Source organism: Ovis canadensis, chromosome 3, assembly GCF_042477335.2.
Source record: "Ovis canadensis isolate MfBH-ARS-UI-01 breed Bighorn chromosome 3, ARS-UI_OviCan_v2, whole genome shotgun sequence".
In the NCBI taxonomy this organism is placed as follows: domain Eukaryota; kingdom Metazoa; phylum Chordata; class Mammalia; order Artiodactyla; family Bovidae; genus Ovis; species Ovis canadensis.
Window position 1 is genome coordinate 175,727,573 of NC_091247.1, and position 20,041 is coordinate 175,747,613.

Genomic DNA, 20,041 nt, shown 5'->3' on the forward strand with positions numbered 1-20,041 from the left:
TAAAATACATGCCCTGGACAAAGAAATTCTTGGAGATTTGTTTCATTAACATTGAGAGAATGAGGAAGTTAAATGGGAACATGGGAGATTGTTCTCCACTATTTTAGATTGTTCTGTTTAAGTGAAAATTCATGATGATATTGTATGATTATTCAAAGTGTGAAAGTGTTAGTTGCTCAGTCATGTCCAACTCTGCAACCCCATGGACTGTAGCCTGCCAGGCTTCTCTGTCCATGGAATTCTCCAGGCAAGAATATTGGAGTGGGTAGCTAGCACCTTCTCCAGGGGATCTTCCCTACCCTGAAATCAAACCCGGGTCTCCTGCATTATAGGCAGATTCTTTAACTTTTGAGCCACCAGGGAAGTCCCATGATTATTCAAAAAAAAAATTTTTTTTTTTTCAAAATCTCCTGGAGTTATTTTCATCTATAACTATATTCTCAATAACTTATACAATTCTGAAAATTAGCAGAGCTTTAAGATTTTTCCCTAAAGGATGTTGACATCATTTTACCCAACGTATTTACTTCTGTGTTTAATGTGAAATTGAATATACTTCTTACAGTACATTATGTAAACATCAATGAAAAATAATATTAATACTATGTTTTGAAACACTAGTTTCTGAGGCTCCCCCTAGGCCAGGAAGAGGGTGAGTGTCATTCACCTTCTTTTACTGACTACCTTACATGGGTACAATGCTTTGTTATTACAGATTCTTTGTTTACTCATTTTAAAAAGTGACCTAGTCATATTTAATCTACAAAAAACTCTATAGGGTAAATATCATTTCCATTTTATCAAGGAAGAAACTGAGACTCACAGGAGATATATTTCTTGTTCAAGGTCAACTCTTACAGTGTCAGCAGGGCTAGAATCAGCTCAGTGCCAGCTGGCAAAGGAGACCTTTAGAGCTGACTATAGCTCAGCTGCCTTGTGACCACACACATCCAATAGGACTTTCCTTGGATGGTGAAGACTCTGCTTATTTTTTCAGGCTTGTTAACTGAAATTCAGTGTAAATCTAAACGACTGAGAAAAAATGTGAAGCAGCATGCAGATCAGGCCATCCATGAAGACAGTGAAGGACGTGACCTGCGACAAGTAACCTCGACAACTAAGTCATGCAGGGTAATGATGGGCCACAGTGTTGGTCAGAACCAGCGGCTGCTGAGCTTCCAGGGTGTCATGACATGGGCGGGGGGCTTTCAGACGATTTCATTTCAAGTGTGCGTCAAGTGGATTTCTTCTTTGCTTTTTATTTATTTATTTTAAATATTTATGTATTTATTTGGCTGTGCCAAGTCTTAGTTGCAGCAAACAAGATCTTTAGTTGTACCACATGGGATCTAGTTCCCTTACCAGGAATTGAACCCAGGGGGTTCAATTCAATGCCTGTGTTGGGGGCATGGAGTCTTAGCCACTGGCCCACCAGGGAAGTCCCTCTTCTTTGCTTTTTAATCAAAAGAGTAATATATGCTTCCATGTAAAAATTCAAAAGATAGCAAAAGCCATTCCCTTCTCCAGGGGATCTTCCCAACCCAGGGATCAAACCTGGGTCTCCTGCTTTGCAGGCAGACTCTTGACCATCTGAGCCACATTAAACACAGAAGTAAATACAGGGAAGCCCATGTAAGCGTGGATGAAGTAGAGTAAGTGCAAGCTCCCATCTCCTGACCCCATTCCTCTCCTGCTTCTCCGAGTTTTCCAGTGGGAATGGCTTGGGATATAAAGAGGATTTTTTTTAACCACATTTTGATGACATTTTTTCCTTGTCATTGAGAAGGGAGGCTCAGACCAGAAAGGATGTGGATTCAATAGAGACTTGTGGATTAGTCCTCATGGGGTAAGACAGGGTGTATACACATCTGTGGATCAATAGAGAAAGGCCATTCCCACCGAGGTCACAAATTACCCAAGAAATCCTTTCAGGATTTCAGACAAAATGGAGGAACAGCATTTTGGATGCTTGGCCAAACATATGATGATGGTGCCCAGGACTTTTGGAAAAATTTTGACTTTCCATTAGTTGAAAAGCCAGTCATCTATGATCAGTCAAGTCATACCTTTCTCAATATTATACCACTGTTGAAAATGTCATCCATGTTTAGTTTTTCAGCTATGTTCTGTTGTATTCATTTCAGAAAAAATAATTTTATGTTAAAAGTACAGATGACCCTTAAACAACATGAGGGTGATTAGGGGTACCCACTCTCAGGCAGTTGAAAATCCACGTGTCATTTCACATGCTAGCCCTCCAGTAACCTCAGTTCTGTGTCTGTGAATTCAAAAACCAACCACAGATTCTGTAGTGCAGCAGAACATGTTTAGCAAAAGAAATTCATGCATAAGTGGACCCACATAGTTCAAACCCTGTGTTGTTCAAGGGTCGGCTATATTGCTTTGCTGTTATGCTTTGTCAATAACACTTTAGTAAAGGAAGCAACGAGCTAACACAATTAGTCTCATCTCACAAAAGATGCTAATCAGAGGGAAAGAGGTGTTTGGGGTCTGAATTGTCCAGATTGATGACTCACTACTTAAGGGGTTGATAACATTTCTATAAAGGACCAGATATTTTAGGCCTTGGCCACACAGTCTCTGTGAGAACCATTCAACTCCGCAATGGTAGTACAAAAGCAATATAGACAATACACTGAAAAGCAAGTGTAGTTCTGTTGAAACACCTTTATAAAACCAGGTGGATTTAGTCCATGCGCTACAGTTGGTTGACCCCTGTTCCACATAACTACATTTACGTGGAGTCTCCATTTTATATGTGGGAAGCTGTTCTTAGTTGTGATTAAACTTTGAATTTTCAGTAATTTTGTCAATTGTCTTGATAGGCTTCATATCCAGGTTATTATCTCTTCATAAGAAATACATGAAAGGAATATTTTGCTATCCATGGTTTGTAGATAGGAAAATTAGCCACTATGGACAAATTTAGTGAAATGTGACAGAGCTTGTCCAATGGCCCAGAGAAAGCAGGTACACATTGCAACAGAGTGCATGCACAGATTCTGCCATATTTAGGGCTTTTTTCAACAGTCTCTGCTAGCGGTTTACTCTAGATGAGTGTGCATATGAGAAACATGCCTTATAACCACCTTCCCTAACACCTTTTATTTTTTTGCCAGTGTAGGAGAAAACTGAACTCACCCCAGATCAACAGAATCTTCTTCATTATATTATGGATTCATATAGCAAGCAGAGGATGCCTCAGGAAATAACAAATAAAATTGTATGTACAATACTGAAAATTATGTGTTTGAAGTGAATATTTTCTGGAGCTTTGACTACCTTGGAGGTCAAATGTATATATGAATTTGTTACTTTAAAATGATTAGGGCTTAGAATTAAAGTTATATTTTAAACGTTTTGCTACATCGAACAAAGAGTAAGTCTCATATTTAGCTTGGTAAAAAGCATTTGTTCTCCAAAGATCTGAAAATATGAGTTGGGTCTTAAATTTTATTATGTAAATATGATTCTGTAGTCTAATAACTTTATGTTGATTTCTCTGATCTACTTATTGTTTGCTTTTTTTTCTTAAAATTTAGTTAAAAGAAGAATTCAGCGCAGAAGAAAATTTTCTCATTTTAACTGAAATGGCTACCAGTCATGTACAGGTTCTTGTAGAATTCACAAAAAAACTTCCAGGTATCTTTGCACATACTTACTTCTCTACCATACAGTATTCTTGTGATGTTGAAAGGCAGGTGTCTGTTTATCAATTGAATGGGAGTCATCTCACATCTGCTCTAAATTCATGTATCTACTACAGACACGAAATATTAGAGCCAGATCATGTTCCACTCATCAACAAATCATTAATAATAATTCACCAAATGATAGATTAAAAATGGAAACTTTGCAGAATTGTTATTCATCCATTTATTTATCCAATAAGCGTTTTTGATACCTATTCTATACTAAGTGAAAGTTGCTCAGTCCTGTCTGACTCTGTGTCTCAACTGCTGTCTCAGATGGTAAAGAATCTGCTTGTAATTTGGGAGACCCAGGTTTGATCCTTGGGTTGGGAAGATTCCCTGGAGAAGGGAATGGCTACCCACTCCAGTTTTCTTGCCTAGAGAATTCCGTGGATAAAGGAGCCGGCGGGCTACAGTCCATGGGGTCGCAAAGAGTCGGACACGACTGAGCAGCTAAGACGTTCCCTTTCACTATACTAAGTACCTAACAATTACCTTCAAGTAGAGTAACTAAAGGCCAAAATTTTTTTTTAATGTACACAAAGCACTGTTTGAACAGAGAGAAAGTGGTTCCTAATTGTACCTGAGAAAGACCAGAAGGCTTCAGAAAGAATCTTATTTGATTTGGGTATAAAATAAAAAAGGAGTTTTCCTGGTGATAGGAAAGAAGGGGCATTCCAAGTTGAGAGATCTGCTTGTGAAAATGTAATGAGGCATGAACAAGAATGGGATTATTAGAGATGGGAGAGACAATTCAATGTATCTATGGTGGGCTCCTTGGTTTGACATAAGGCAGATTGGTACCAGCCTGATGAGGACATAACTAAAGGATTTAATTCTTATCCCCTGGATGGTAAGGAGTTTTGGTGGCTTTATTTATTTATTTATTTTTGAAGTAGAACATGATGAAATTTATGTCACAGAGATATGACTTTCTTGGGTGTGTATAAGATGGATTTGAAAAGGGAAGCATTGCAGGTAGTCAGAATCAGTTAGTATGTCTACTACACCAATCTAGGTAAAGGGCTTGTAATAAAGCAATAGCAGAGAAAGAGAAGAGGAAATGAAGAGAGACTCAAAAATTGATAGGGCTTGATGAACAGTTGTATGTGGGGGATGAGGGAGAGGGACTTATCCACAATCATTTAGATTGTGTGTGCATGCTCAATCATGTCTGACTCTTTGTGACCCCATGGATTGTAGCCCAGCAGGCTCCACAGTCCATGGGATTTTCCAGGCAAGAAGTGGATTGCCACTCCCTTCTCCAGCTGATCTTCCCAACCCAGGGATTTAACCTGCGTCTCCTGAGTCTCCTGCATTGGCAGGCAGATTTTTTTATCACTGGGCCACCTTAGAAGCCCCATTTAGATGGTGCCAGTGCGTAAACTGGGATTCAAGATTCTTATCTCCCGAAGTCACGCCCCTCCCCACCCCCCATTTTCCAGCCGCATTATCAATGCTAAGTCAATAGGTTTAGGTTGTTCCAGTGTTTTTAAAATATGTTAGTACATTAGAAACCCATGGTCTCGTAGAAACCCATGGTCTCATATATACCTTGTATAGTAGCACAACACTGTAATGTTGTTATAGAAGGTGACTTCTGATGTAGGATTTTAATTAGACATTTAATTTGCTTTCTTTTGCTAGCATTATGCTATTATTTTATTAAATGTGTCATAGATAGATATAAGCTTATGCAAAAGTCATAAAACGTGGGGAGAAAGTTCTTGTTATTGAAACATTAATATATCTCATTCCTTTATTAACAATGAAAGAGAAACTTAATTTGTTGCATGCTAACTTAGCTAGAGCAATCTTGATCAAAACCAAGATTGTACAAGAGTGGAAACTGGGTGGGGGGTAGAACTGGGACAGGGAGAATGTGACGTTCTTGGTCGCTTATGGGAAGAGGCTTTTCAGTTCAAATGGCCAGTTGGTATTGAACCAAGGAATAACTGAAGAAAAGAAAGAATCTTATTTACAGGAAGGTAGCTTATCTGAAAGCAGTGGCAAGAATCTTTTACACCTCTTCATTTCCAGTGCCTAACATAGTTCCTGAGGGAGAGAAACAATTAATGCATGTGTAAATAATTAATGCATGTTTTATGAGTAAAGTAGAAGGAAAAAAATTTAAGTACAGCAGGAAATTAAAGGCAAGAAAATCTTGAGAAACTAAGAATATTGATTAACAATAACTTTAGCAATGACATTATTATGTATAATAATAATAGTGATATAATACCAGTATGAAAGGGTGTTTTGTGAAAGACGCAGCAAGAGTCTTTCAGCACTTTGAACATAACCTGTGCCAGGCACTATCCAGGGTGCTGGAGACTCAGCAAGGCTCCCGCCCTCAGAGGAGCTCTTAGAGTCTTTAAGGTAGTGACTTTTTTTTTTTTTTTTTAAGCGACAGAAAAGACTCAAATTCTTAGAACAGGGGAAGGTTATTCATTACCAATAGGAAAAGAGATGGTTATAGTAGAGCTGCTACTTACAGAAGATGTTCTGAGACTTGCCTTGATCAGGCATTTGTGACACTGAGATCGAAATGAGACTTCAGGACTGATTTTAAGTTTCTGGGTTATATTTTAGGAAGAAAAACAAAGGGGCATAGCTTCTAAAAGTGTGGTTCAGAATCTTGGGTAGGAGGTAGACAGGGAATATAATTTGAAAAAGCTTACGCTTTACTCTCACAATCTGATTTTATACTTGGGAAAAATACAAATTATGGAAAAGGATTTAAATGTTTGCTTATCACTGGGGGGATAAATTTAAAAGATTAATGGACTTTGATAAAAAAAAAAATTCCTACCTTTCCAAACCTCCTTAAAATCATACCTCATAGATCTGGGCTATCTCAGAAGGCAGGCTCAGCAGGCAGGCAAAGAAGGAATCTTTCACTTCATTTTTAAAGTTTTAGATGGAAAAACTCTGAATAAATTGGTGTCCATTGTAAGTAATTCAATCACCTGACTCAAACAATGCAGAAATATATGGAGCAGAAAGTTAGGGTTAGAAAGTCCCCTCTTCACCCACCTGTATCATCTTTATTCTAGGCCATGATTAATAGAAGTCTGGTTTGATTTCTTTCACATATTTTTATCTCTACAAACATACACATACATAGGTTTTTTAACATTTATGAGATCATAAAATATATATATATTTTTAAGCATCTATGATTTTCACATGTCCATATGTGTAAATCAGTCTCATGCTTTTAAGAACTGCATAGTATTCTATTGTAATAATAATAGTTAACATTATTTAAGTACTTACTGTATGTCAAAAACTGTACTAAGCATTTCATGCAATTGCTTCATTAATACTTCTGCCAATCCTAAGGAGCAAGTACTTTTATAATCCCCATTTTGGAGATGAGGAAAGCGAGGCACTAAGATTATGTTTCCTAATACCGCAAAGATAGCAACTGTCAGAGACAGAATTTTATTCCAGGCAACCTGATTTCAGAGACGTTATTTTATACTGTCCTCCATACTGTCATATTTTATACTGATTTACCATAATTTATTTAGGTAATCACCATTAATGGACTCTTGCTATGTTTTCAGTTCTTCAATTCATTCATTTATTCATTAAGCAAGTATTTTTGAATGCCTGCCATCAATGGAGTGACTTTTAATTCTTGGCATTACTCTCTTCTGTGAATTCTGTTGCTCTTTAATGCTTTTCCAGAGCATTTAGACTCTGATGGCATTAGTTTATTTCTGTCTGTGTGCATGTGTCCATGTGTGTCTGAGTATTAATACATATATGCACACGAGTTTGTGTTTGTTTTCCATTCATTCAGTCATTATAAAATTATTTAGCAAATAATTCTTGGATACAGGTTATATGCCAGGCACTTGGAACAAAAACGAATGAAACAGGCAAAGTTTCTGTCTTCAAAGTTTATACTCTAGGAGAGTGGCAGACAATTAACAAATAAGCCAGTAATCCTATAGTATCATGTCAGACAGTGTTAAGTTCTATGAATGAAAATAAAGAAGGTAGGGACTAGTGAGTGCTGGGAAGTACTATTTTAGGTAGGGTCACCTTGAAGCAGAGACCTGCCTACAGTAAGGGAGTGAGGCATGGGAATAGCTGGAGAAGAGCAAATGCCCTGAAGCAAAATTAGACTGGTGGGCTCACAGCAGAAGCAGGAGTCAGTGTGGCTGGAGCTCAATGACTGAAGAGGAGGTGATGAAGGAGAAAGTGAGGTCAAAGTGGGGACTGCAGCCTATAAGCCCGCATAAGGACTTTGGATTTTCCGGGCAGCATTGTATTTCTTCAGGTCATCAGTTCTTTCCCATATTTCTCTTATTTTCCCTACCCTGCATGGGCAGTGCTGAGCTCAGAACAGACACCTCAATGTGACCCTGATTGTGTTTTTGGCAAGGAGGGTAGAATGCTGCTTCTTCACATAGATTAAAGACTCATGAGTTGGTCAAATATTCATTTAAACCTCTGAGTACATGTAAAATGTTTTCTGGCTTGTGGACACTTCCATTCTACAGAGTCAAGCCTCTCTGACCCTTTCTGACGTGACTAAAATAATGGTTCAGAAACAGTACATTTGTCTCCAGTATTTCATCTGAATCAGCCTGTGTCTTCCATAGTATGCAAGTATATATATTTGGTGTAGACCTGATATCCTTTTTTGCCCAACTCATTGAACAAATCCTGCTCAATGAATATAAAAGTCAGCTTCTATTTGGGGAATATAACAGATATTTATTAACTCAATTTGGCTACTCAGTCTTAAACAATTACAAAGTCACTTTATGGAAATCTTCTGTCAGTGGGGATGGTGAAATATTGTTATGCTGCTGCTGCTGCTGCTGAGTCGCTTCAGTTGTGTCCGACTCTGTGCGACCCCACAGACAGCAGCCTACTAGGCTCCCCCGTCCCTGGGATTCTCCAGGCAAGAACACTGGAGTGGGTTGCCATTTCCTTCTCCAATGCATGAAAGTGAAAAGCGAAAGTGAAGTCGCTCAGTCGTGCCCGACTCTTAGCAACCCCATGGACTGCAGCCTACCAGGCTCCTCCGTCCATGGGATTTTCCAGGCAAGAGTGCTGGAGTGGGGTGCCATTGCCTTCTCCGGAAATATTGTTATAGAACATTCAATTTTTGATACTGATTTGATTATCATCTTCATTCAGGATTTCAGACATTGGACCATGAAGATCAGATTGCTTTGCTGAAAGGGTCTGCAGTTGAAGCTATGTTTCTCCGTTCAGCTGAGATTTTCAGTAAGAAACTTCCAGCCGGACATACTGACCTACTGGAAGAAAGAATTCGAAAGAGTGGTAAGTAATTTGGTTAACGGTAAAAAGTGTTTGTTCCTGCAAGTAAGAATTTGAATATGCCATGAAGGCAGGCCTCTTGCCTGTCTTATGTAATTTATGCCCATTGTGACTAGCATGGAAAATGACCCAAAAAAGAAAAGATGCAATTTAAATAGATGCAAATTTTGTGATTTGGTTCAAAAATTCTTGTTGTAATAGCAAAATACCAAAAATACTCTTTTCACTGCATGAAGATGAAGGACCAAAGGCAAAATTTTTTTAAATATTGGAAAATTACTATGATTTTTAAAATAACATAAAGGAGTGGGGATTATTCAGTCTAAAAAAAGATCCATTTATTCAGAAACTTCAGCTATGAATGACTGTGTATCAAGCTATTAATCTATCTCAGTTCAAAGCCAAATAAGAAATAATACCAATAGCAACATTTATACATCATTTATTGGGTTTCAGGCACTGTTCTAAATATATATTGGTTCCTCAAATCCTCACAAAAATCCTTTAAGTACTATTATTCTTCCCATTTTATAGATGAAAAAAACTAAGAGAGTGGTTAAATAACTTTTTTAGAGATAGACAGGAAGCCTGACTTCAGAAGCCACATGTCCTAACCACTATACTTCACTGCCTCTCAGATGAATTAATGAATGAATAACACAGTTTAACTTACTGTGGAGGAATACTGTGATGGGGAGGTATGGAAATGAGAATGTATGGTCTTTGTCTTCGGGGAACTCACAGACTAGTGCAGAAGTAAGGTGTATAAGCAAGTGATTCCAAAGGAATGTAAGGAATATGTATGTAAAATGAAGTTGAAGCCTAAAGATGTGCCTCCCTTCTGCCAAATCTTCCTGCTGAGTCAGAAAAGGCATGTAAAATTACAGTTGAATCATGGAGAATGGTTATGAACTTGTCAAGCCACAAAAGTCTGAAAAAGGCATTCCAAGAGATAGAGCCTTTACAATATAATAATATAGAAATTGCAGGTACAAAGATGTGGAGAAATGAGAGAGCATCCATGTATAGGACTGACAAATACCTTGATATTGCTGCAAGACAATATTTGTGGAGCTGAAAATGCAGTGAATGCTAGATTATTAAGGATGTTGAATGCCACAAAAGTAGCTTTAGTCCTTATGTAATTGGGATACTTGGTAATATTCTGAACAGATACGATATGACCATAAAAGTACTACGGAACGATCTTTATTGTGAAAGAAGATTTGGGGGAATTAAGACAAGTAGCAGGTCTCTATAAAGAGACCAATGCAATAACCAGGTGAGAAAACATGAGGGTCTTATAGACTAAAAATACGTAGTGATCAAAAAGAAAAAACCTTACTTGATAACATAAGTTACAGAACTTGTAATACTGCAAATTTCAGAAAAGTTCAAGAATGAAGTTTTCTAGAACAGTCTGTATAAAGAAACATGTATGCCTCTGGCTCATAAGATACTTTACCCAAACATCAGCCACATATTGTGACAATGAAAACCATCCAAATTCATGTGCTGCTTCATATTTTTAATCTACAGTGATGCTTCCATTTATTAATATTTATGAATTTGCATCCCCCAGTGGATTTTCAGAACATTGCCTTTTCCCCACACCATATAAAAACCTGATCTTGCAAGATGACCTTTCAGAATAACTTTATTTTTATGCAAATATAATACATTCTTATTTCTATTGTTTGTTTAATTCCAGAATAGCATAACATTTCAAAGTTACCCTGTTTAAGCCTACAGAGCTCTTTAAAGAATATAATGTGAAATTTCTTTTCCTGTTCTTCAAATTCATACTCTTTTGTTTGCTATTATTAAATCCCATTACATCCACTAAGATGCTGTCTCCCAAGATACATTTACCTAGTGAGGATTACAGTGTTTATTTATGTTAATTGAGGCTTCAGAATATATTTCTGACACAACCTGTGGCTGAGTTTTTTGCATAATTCTAGTGCATCAGGTTTTTATTCCTAATGTGGTATTATGTAAAATTCATTTATAACCTGGAATTTTTAATAAAAATAGGACTAATCATATGATACCATAAAATATGATAGAACTGAAAAGGGCTTGCTGATACTAATTAGTTTACATTTTTACATTAAGGTAATCACCAATAACTTCTCACAGACTTAACAACTTGTTCTGTTATGTTCACTTCAAATTGAAATAACCTCTGAAAACTATAGTGTTTTTTGGCCTTTTTTGATTACCCACAACAGACATAAGTAAAATATTCAATTCAGCAAGTGTTTATCAAGATGACAATATACCTTGTGATTGTGCAATGGTTTGCTTTTACAAGCATCATCTTCTTAGTATTTCCAATGGCCTCTAAAGGTGAGGGCTATGTTCCTATACTATAATTGGGGAAAGGCTTACATGGGCTGAGTGACCTGCCCAAGGTCATACAGCTAATCAGCAGACTATCAGGAGATGAACACAGGTGTTCTACTCAAAGCCCAGCACTATTCTATACATTGTACCTGTCACTTGCTAAGATCTAATATTTCCCCAGCTACTAGCTGGTAGGGAATATAAAGACCCACTAAGACATGGTTCTTCCCCTTTGATTGAGTGAGAAGGCACAAGCAGCAGCTATCAATCTGAAATTACATTTAAGCAAATAATAGAATGGAGACAGTGAGGTCAGAGGAAAGAGAGATGCTTATTAGAGTGATAAAGTTGTTTTAGCATAGTAAAGCATACCGTATATAGTATATTTTTTCTACTTTTTAAATATATATGATTTTGCTGCTTCAACTTTGGCAACTTACACAAAATGAAAAGCGTTATAAAAGCTAAATTCTCTAATGAAGCAGACTTAAACTGTCAGTTCATAGACTGTCTTTGAAAGAAAAAGGTTGGAAATGTACAGAGACAAGTGACAGAATATTTATAAGAAAGTTTTAATTCTTAAACTTTAGAAATCTTACAACTTCTCATGTTGCTTTTCAAAGTGGTCACATGATAATTTTGGCATGGGACAAATTTGGGGGTCAAATTATAGGAAGAAACCCCTTCAAAGTAAGAGATAGTATTAAAGTAACACAAGTGTCAATATTTCCATTGCCCCTCAGCAGTATTCCCCAAGCCTGTTTTACTTGTCCAGTTTGGGACATTATATATTTATTTATGCGTTTGTCTCCTCCATCAATCTGTGCACTGCTTGAGGACTGTTCCCAGCTCTAACACAGTGCCTGGCACAGACAAGGTGCACAAAAATTGGTGAATTCGGTTGAGATGAATCCGAAATTTGACAGTCCAAACCCTGGCAACTCCTAAGCACCATTATCCTAAGATAAATTTTAGCCACTCAGACTATTGGAAAGTATTAAATATCTTAAATATTTTAATCAAGGCAACAGTATGGCAAAAATGACTCACTGAGTGGAGGTTAGCAATTGAAAGAGGCCAAGGTCCAATCTCTTGGCACCACAGGAATATTTCCATTGTCTGAATGGCATCCTTTCTCCTAGTACATCTCACAGCTATGTAACCTTCATTGCTAGGAACAAACAAAACATAATATTGCATAATTTAATAAGCATTTATTAATCTCCTACTATGTCTCCAGTAGGATGCTAGTTTCTAAGGACACAGATATGAATAAGAAACATCTTTATTGGTCAGGCAGTGTGCCAAGCACTGGGGATAGAGCAGTTGACTCCTGTTTTTATAAAATGTAGATGGTATTTCACACTCTAATGGAAGGGAGAGATTTGAATTGTGAGAGGTGCAATAGAATTGAACATAGAGGAGGACACAACAAATTTTGCTTCAAAATGACAGGAAAAGCTCCACAAAAAAAGCAAAATTTGAACTTGGCCTTGAAATATGAGTAGGGTGTCCTAGCCAAATGAAGATGCCTTGTATATGTGCATTTGTGTTTGATACACACAAACATACCTCTGTTTTATTTTTGCTCCCAATTAAAACTAGGAAGTTCGTTAGGAAATAAAGACATTTACATTTAAAGTAACTTTAAACAGCATAGTGTTAATTCTATCACATGGTTATTCTCTCAGAGAATATTTATCATTGGAAAAATAATTTATCAATCACAGACTTTTTTAAGGAAAACAAAAAAACAGAGAAGCAGAATCTGATTTTTTTTTCCAACTAACATTTTCATGGTAGGCTTTGTGATTAAATTAGTAAACAGCCCCCTCTTGTGACCAAAAATCAACTAATTGGACTTAGAACAAGTTTCTGGAGGAGGAAGCAGGAAAACAAGAAAAGACTGCCCCTTCAGGATGATGCTGTTGTTACATTGCTCATGTTAGAAATTGCTGGCTCAAAAATACTTAAAGCATCTCTTTGTTTATGCTGGCATGATTAATTCTGATTATCCACTCTAATTCCAAAAGCAACTTTATATTTATCCTGTAGGAAAATAATTTTTTAAACTCTTCTATTATTTATTTTCTACATTTTCTCTATGTTCACTGTTGGTCTTTACAATGAACATTTACAAGATGAACATTTTTAATAAACATTTTAACCTGTTTTTTCCCCCCAAATTACCAGTTGCAATTAGATAGCTAATGGCATCATCTTTGGAAGGTGAAAGGGATTTAGGAAAACAAAATAAGAAATGAGGTAGTCAAAGATGATTTCATAAATATTTTCAAATCAGTTTCCTGCTTCCCTGGTAGCTCAGTTCATAAAGAATCTGCCTGCAATGCAGGAGATGGGGGTTCAGTCCTTGGGTTGGGAAGATCCCCTGGAGAAGGAAATGGCAATCCACTCCAGTATTCTTGCCTGGAGCATCCCATGGACCGAGGAGCCTGACAGGCTATAGTCCATGGGATTACAAGAGTCGGACAAGACTTAGCGACTAAACCACCACCAACCTTATCTCCAAACCTTTATGTATTATTTAAAATAATGACAGTCGTGAGTTATTTTAGGTAACTGCAACTGAAGAGTATAGTACTCAAATATAGAAGACTGCCATTTCTCAAAAGTGAAAAAGAGCGGCCTTATTAACGAATACAGATCTTAGCTTAGCTTTAATACCTAGAAAAATACTGAGGCAAATCACTGATCAGCCAGTTTGTATTCATCTCTAGCAAACTGCAGAATGCAAAAACAAAACAAAAAGCAAAAATACAGCTTTGTAAATACAAAAGTACATGAACTTAATCAAAGATTAAGATGGAATGAATGTATTGACCCAATTTCCTGAATAATGACAATAATAGTTCTTATTATGATTATTTGCTGTAACATTTATGAGGGTTTAACATTTACTGAGAGTTTACCATGAGCCAGGCAGGATGCTGCATCTGAGCTGGTGGCTCAGATGGTAAAGAATTTGCCTGCAATGCAGAAGATCTGGGTTCTATCCCTAGGTCAGGAAGATCCCCTGAAGGAAGTAATGGCAACCCACGCCAGTGTTCTTGCCTGGAGAATTCCACGGACAGAGGAGCCTGGAGGGCTACAGTCCGTGGGGTTGCAAAGAGTCAGACACTACTGAACGACTAACATTTTCACTTTCACTATACTAAGTACCTAACAATTACCTTCAAGTAGAGTGACTAAAGGCTAGGCATGGTGCTAAGAACTCTACATATTTTATTTCATATAATACTATTGTTACAATTCACATTTCACAGATGAGGAAACTGAGGCTTAAAGAGTTTAAGTAATGTGCCCAAGATCAAGTCATAGGTCAGCTTTTAGACTCAGACTTACTACCTCTTTAACTACTATGTCTGTTGGCAACCAGGACTAGTAGTCCCAGCCTACATACTCCAGCCGTCTGAATTTTAAGTTGTATCTAGCTTGATCATGGGCATTCACTTCAATCTGTAATAGCTGGATAGAGGGCAGTCTTCCACACGATGTCACCCCCAAGTTGTTCAACAAAGACACTATTGTTAAGAGAGCCCACTGGGGTCGATTAAGCATTGAAGGGGAGAAAAGTGCTATTTTGACTAAAAAAGAGAAAGGCCAGGGATTCTATTTGAGAAGATTCTTCAGATTCATCTAAAAATGAGGATTCAGACTTTCTGAGCCTGTGAAATGTACTATTAGATGATAATTATACTCTTTTTAGCATTTGGAGTCCAATTTTACTTGGTATGTTTTGACCTAAGCTCTAAGGCTTTAGGTCTAGTTTGGGATGAAATAGAGTTGTCTATTGTGAACCAGTTCTGGGAAACTCAGTCTCATCTTAATTCATCCATAAGTCACAACACAAACTTTCTTTTTTTTCTTTCTGCACAATTCCCTAATCAAAGCTTTTCTGGAGTGGGGCCAAGCACAGAACAGGCCCCAGACTAATTGCTCTTGAATGACTGGAGGAAATGGCACAAAGGAATCTTAAATTATGAAGAGGAGTAAGTTATAAAGGATGAGGAGGGTATTGCAAGCAGAGAAAATAACATGTACAAAACTGAGCAATAAGAATTGTTTAGGGAACTCCAAGTGCCTGAACACAGCTGGAGTAAAGGTTGTGTGATAGAAAGATGGGACCCCTTAGCCACAACTAACAGCCAGGACTCTGAGGCCTACTAGCTTTGGTTTGACTCCTGGTCCCACTTTTCACCAGCTATGTGTCTGGTCAAGTTATGTAACCTCTCTGTGCTCATCTTATGGGGTGTTAGATTAAATGATCCCCAGCGCAAGAAGTGCACCTAATACATAGTGAGTACTCAAATGTTAACTCCTGTTGTTATCATGTGGGTGAGTAGTTGGCAGTGGGAAAGGCCAGGGACAGGGCCTAGAGTTTCTTATGTAAAAAGGAAGACATTTATGCCAAAACCATGGAGAGATTTTGAAGGTTTGAAAGAATTGGGGAGACACGGTGTGGTTTGAATTTTAGAAGGGTGATTCAGGGATGGATTGAAAGGGACCACACTGAAAACAGGAAGACCAGTGAGGAGGCAAGTGGAGTAATCCAGATGAAAACAATTAAAAAGTTAAACTAGGTCAACCAGGTGCCAAGTGAGAGTTAGCTGGTCAAATCCAGGGGACTCAGCACCGGACTGAGTTAGAGCGAGGCTGAATCTTGGTTACCAGATGGAGACAATTGGGTGGGTGAGGATACCAGTCACTAAGAATGGGAACATCAGGAAAGAAGTGGATTTGGAGGAAGATGAGGAATTTAGTTCTGTACATGGTGTCTTTGCTTTTGGACATGCTGAGTTTGAAGAGAGAAACCAAGTACCATTGCCTGGTAGGCAGTGGATAAACGGTTTGATACTTCGGAGAGAGATGGGAACTCTGTAAAGAACTCTAGCCAATGTATTAAGTAGAGTTTATACTTCCGGACTAAAGAACAATAATTTTTTGTTGGTTAAGATGCTGTCTATGTCTTGATTATAGATAGTGATATTTAAAAGATTAACCAAGCCCCATCTAGAACATGGTGAAGTTCAGAGATTCTTTTGGTAATTCAAGAATATTGTCATTTATTGTCACAAAGTTGTGACTAAAACAAAGGTACAGTCAAGATCAAAGATAAATCATTGATTAGTTTATATTTTAAGGATTTTGTTAACTGATCTTTTTTGCAGTGTCTCACCTTTAACTGGGATATTTATATATAGTCATTATTTAAATGTATACATATGGATATAAATATTGTCTGTGTGTGTATAATGTGTTTGTAGTTTTACACTTTTCAGTCATTCAAAAATTTTATTATGCCTCTGCAATTTTTCAACTTTCCCCCATAGGTATCTCTGATGAATATATAACGCCTATGTTTAGCTTTTATAAAAGTATTGCTGAATTGAAAATGACTCAAGAAGAGTATGCTCTGCTTACAGCAATTGTTATCCTCTCTCCAGGTAATTTCAATGTTATATCTTTATTTTTATCCCATTTTTCGGTTTTCCTCTCAAGGATAGTAGGAATATTAAGGAAAATCTTGGATAAAAAACAAAGAGAAAGTAAAATGGCCTATAATTCCATCACTCAAATTGAACCATTGTTAACATTTCAGTGTAGTTCTTCTCAGCCTTTTTCTGAACATCATGCTCATTCATTTAATAATTGCATTTTGAACACCTTTATACATTAAACATGTTTCCAGACATTGTGGGATATAGCAGCAGCAAAGAAACAGGCAGGATGTAGTTCACATCCTAGCAGAGTGAGAAAGACAATGAATAAAGAAACAAACAAAAAGAATTTTCAGAGAGTGGTAATACTACAAAAAAATTAAGGTGTCATATAAGGAAAGAAAGTGGCAGCAAAATGCTGTTGTAATCACTAGTCAGGGAAGGCTCATCTAAAGGGTTGCAATTTGAGCAGGACATAAATGAAACTATTACTTTTTTAAAGTAATAAAGAATATACTGTCTTTATACTTTTTCCATGTTATTAAAAATCATACTGGTAGAATTTTGTTGCAATATGTACATCATGTTGTATGATGTGTAATCATTTACTCAGTTGTTACCACGTTTGGATATTCAAGATGTTTCCAGATTTGTCATTACTCTTGTTTTAAACAATGTTGAAATGAATCTCTGTACATAAAATTTGTCTATATTTTTTGATTAACCATTTGCGAATAAGTAATGTCATGTTCCTGATTTGTAAAGCTTAATTACAGTATTAGCCTTAAACCATTTTAATATATGACACTGTGGCAGGTGCTATTGATAGTTGTTACTTTGTTTTACCATGAGAAATGATAATTTTAGAAAGAATGACCCAGAAATTCCACTCCTCAGAATATACTCACCACAGATGACACTTACGTCTGTTCTTGGGGTTACCTTCTGGGTGCATTTGTCACCAAGCCCAAGCTCGTACTGCTCCCCACATGGTGGTCCAAAAAATCAAGAGATGAGTTGTTAGGATAAGGAACAGCAACTTTCTCTGGAAAGCCAGCAGACTAGGATGGTGGACTAATGTTTCAAAGAACCATCTCACCCAAGTTAGAATTCAGGCTTCTTTTATAATAAAATTGGAGGGGGTGTGGTTGGTTGCTGCAAACTTCTTGGTGCTAGAATCCTTTGTTCTTGCAATTGTTCAGGTAGGTCTGGTTATAATGTTCCTATAACCCTCCAACAAGACAAATGTTATTCTCTGTTCTGCAACATTTTATCTCTAAATGAATGGAAAAGTGTCTTACCTTTAAAGGTGGGAGCCTTGGGAATGGGTTATTCTGTATATTTCAGGCTCAAGGCAACATTCTATTACAAAGTGCAGAGTTAAAATGACTAAGCACAGGTAACAGAGTATACAGTTTAAAACCAAAGGGTAGTGTGCAGTCTTTCCTGAACACATTGATTGGAAGAATTAGTCAGGCCTCTGGGAGCAGTTGGAGAAGGAAATGGCAACCCACTCCAGTGTTCTTGCCTGGAGAATCCCAGGGACGGGGGAGCCTGGTGGGCTGCCATCTATGGGGTCACACTGAAGCAACTTAGCAGCAGCAGCAGCAGCTGGGGGGCAGTAAAGGTTTTATAGCTTGATCTAATTGTGTTTTATAGCTTGATCTAATTACAGGAGTATATATACATATGTGTAAAAATTCATCAATGTGAATACTTTGCCCATTTTAAGTATACAGTATTTGTAAGTTACAGTTCAAAAAAGTTAACCTTGCTGTAATTATGCCAAATTTTTACTTTTCCACTTTTTTTGTCATTTTATTTTGAACTTGAAAAACAGACAGACAATACATAAAGGACAGAGAGGCAGTAGAGAAGCTTCAGGAGCCACTGCTTGATGTGCTACAAAAGTTATGTAAGATTCATCAGCCTGAGAATCCTCAACATTTTGCCTGTCTTCTGGGTCGCCTGACTGAGTTGAGGACATTCAACCATCACCACGCAGACATGCTTATGTCATGGAGAGTGAATGACCACAAGTTTACCCCACTTCTCTGTGAAATCTGGGATGTGCAGTGATGAGCACTGCAGAGGCAGGATCCAGCTCTTCATTTTCCTGATATAAATCTGATACATAACTTTCTTTTATTGCATTTGTACCTGGCTTCATGCCAGAATTTTTCTCTATATTTATGTGGTAGTTATATAACCCTAGCAATTGTAAATATGGGGCTAGGTTGAAATACTCTCTCTGTATTGTATTTTACAAAGCTTCAGGGAATTTTTCATTCAAATTGGCATGCCCTATTTGCCAAATTAAATTAATCATTACTGTAAGTCTGTTGAAATAGGGGAAGCTCTCACTTTGCTCTTCATCTTATTGCATATATTTTATTAAAGAGTTGTGTTCAATTTGGGCAATAAACCGAACATAATGGCAACAGGCTTTTCTTTGGGAACAAAATTTGAAAAATATACAAACTTATTTCTTTAAACGATGAATGGCATCCTATTGAGTCTGAGGGGGTAATTTCCACAAAGATAAACTCTTACAACATAAATAGTGCTTTTCTCATCCCCGGAGGTCCTGGTGAATATTCATTCATTTGTGATAGCCCTTTGATAATTTCTTATTCTTCAAAGTTCACAGAGCATAGCATACAGAAGAGTTAATGATTGGCACATAAAATATTCCCTCAAGCAATTTCTTTCCCTACTTACGGTCCTGAGGTGGCATTTACAAATTCAGAGTATGCAGATAACTCCAGTGATGAGACATTCCCTTTTCTCTGATAAAAGTGCTCTCTACTGGCTTTAGTGCATGTAATTACTCATTTTCATTTATTTGTTTGTTTTGCTTTTGGAAAACACTCCTTCAGCTGGGTGCACAGCTGTGTATACTTCCCCTAAAGCAGGAATTAGTTCATTTCCTTCCTTCATTGTTATATTGTTGCATTCTTCTCCCACCATCCTTCAGTAAATATAATAAAACACCTTCTGTAAGTAATGAGTTTACATGTCCCTTACTCCTGAAATCAGCCAAATTGGAGCTTGCTTAGCAGCAGAGAGTTTTTCGTTTTAAAATATTAAGGCAATCCTGAAGTTCTAACAAAGGCTAGTCAGTAGAGAAGGGAGTGAGTTGGGGCTAACATTAGTTGAATTCCATTTGTTTCAACAAGAAAAAAGACTTGAGTCCTCACTAAGTAAAATCTT

The 20,041-nt window shown here is 37.2% G+C and overlaps 1 protein-coding gene across 4 annotated transcripts in view; it reads left to right on the forward strand.

Moving 5' to 3' along the window:
- NR1H4 (nuclear receptor subfamily 1 group H member 4) overlaps positions 1-19,835 on the forward strand; it is an 80,588-nt gene extending 60,753 nt beyond the window's left edge. For all 4 annotated transcript variants that reach the window (XM_069581057.1, XM_069581056.1, XM_069581055.1 and 1 more), the window contains 6 exons: positions 998-1,131; positions 3,146-3,244; positions 3,564-3,663; positions 8,877-9,023; positions 16,721-16,834; positions 18,669-19,835. In XM_069581057.1, coding sequence (XP_069437158.1) covers positions 998-1,131; positions 3,146-3,244; positions 3,564-3,663; positions 8,877-9,023; positions 16,721-16,834; positions 18,669-18,907 — 833 coding nt within the window. In that variant the 3' untranslated portion in view covers positions 18,908-19,835. The remainder of the gene's footprint in view (positions 1-997; positions 1,132-3,145; positions 3,245-3,563; positions 3,664-8,876; positions 9,024-16,720; positions 16,835-18,668) is intronic.
- The last annotated feature ends 206 nt before the right edge of the window (positions 19,836-20,041 follow it).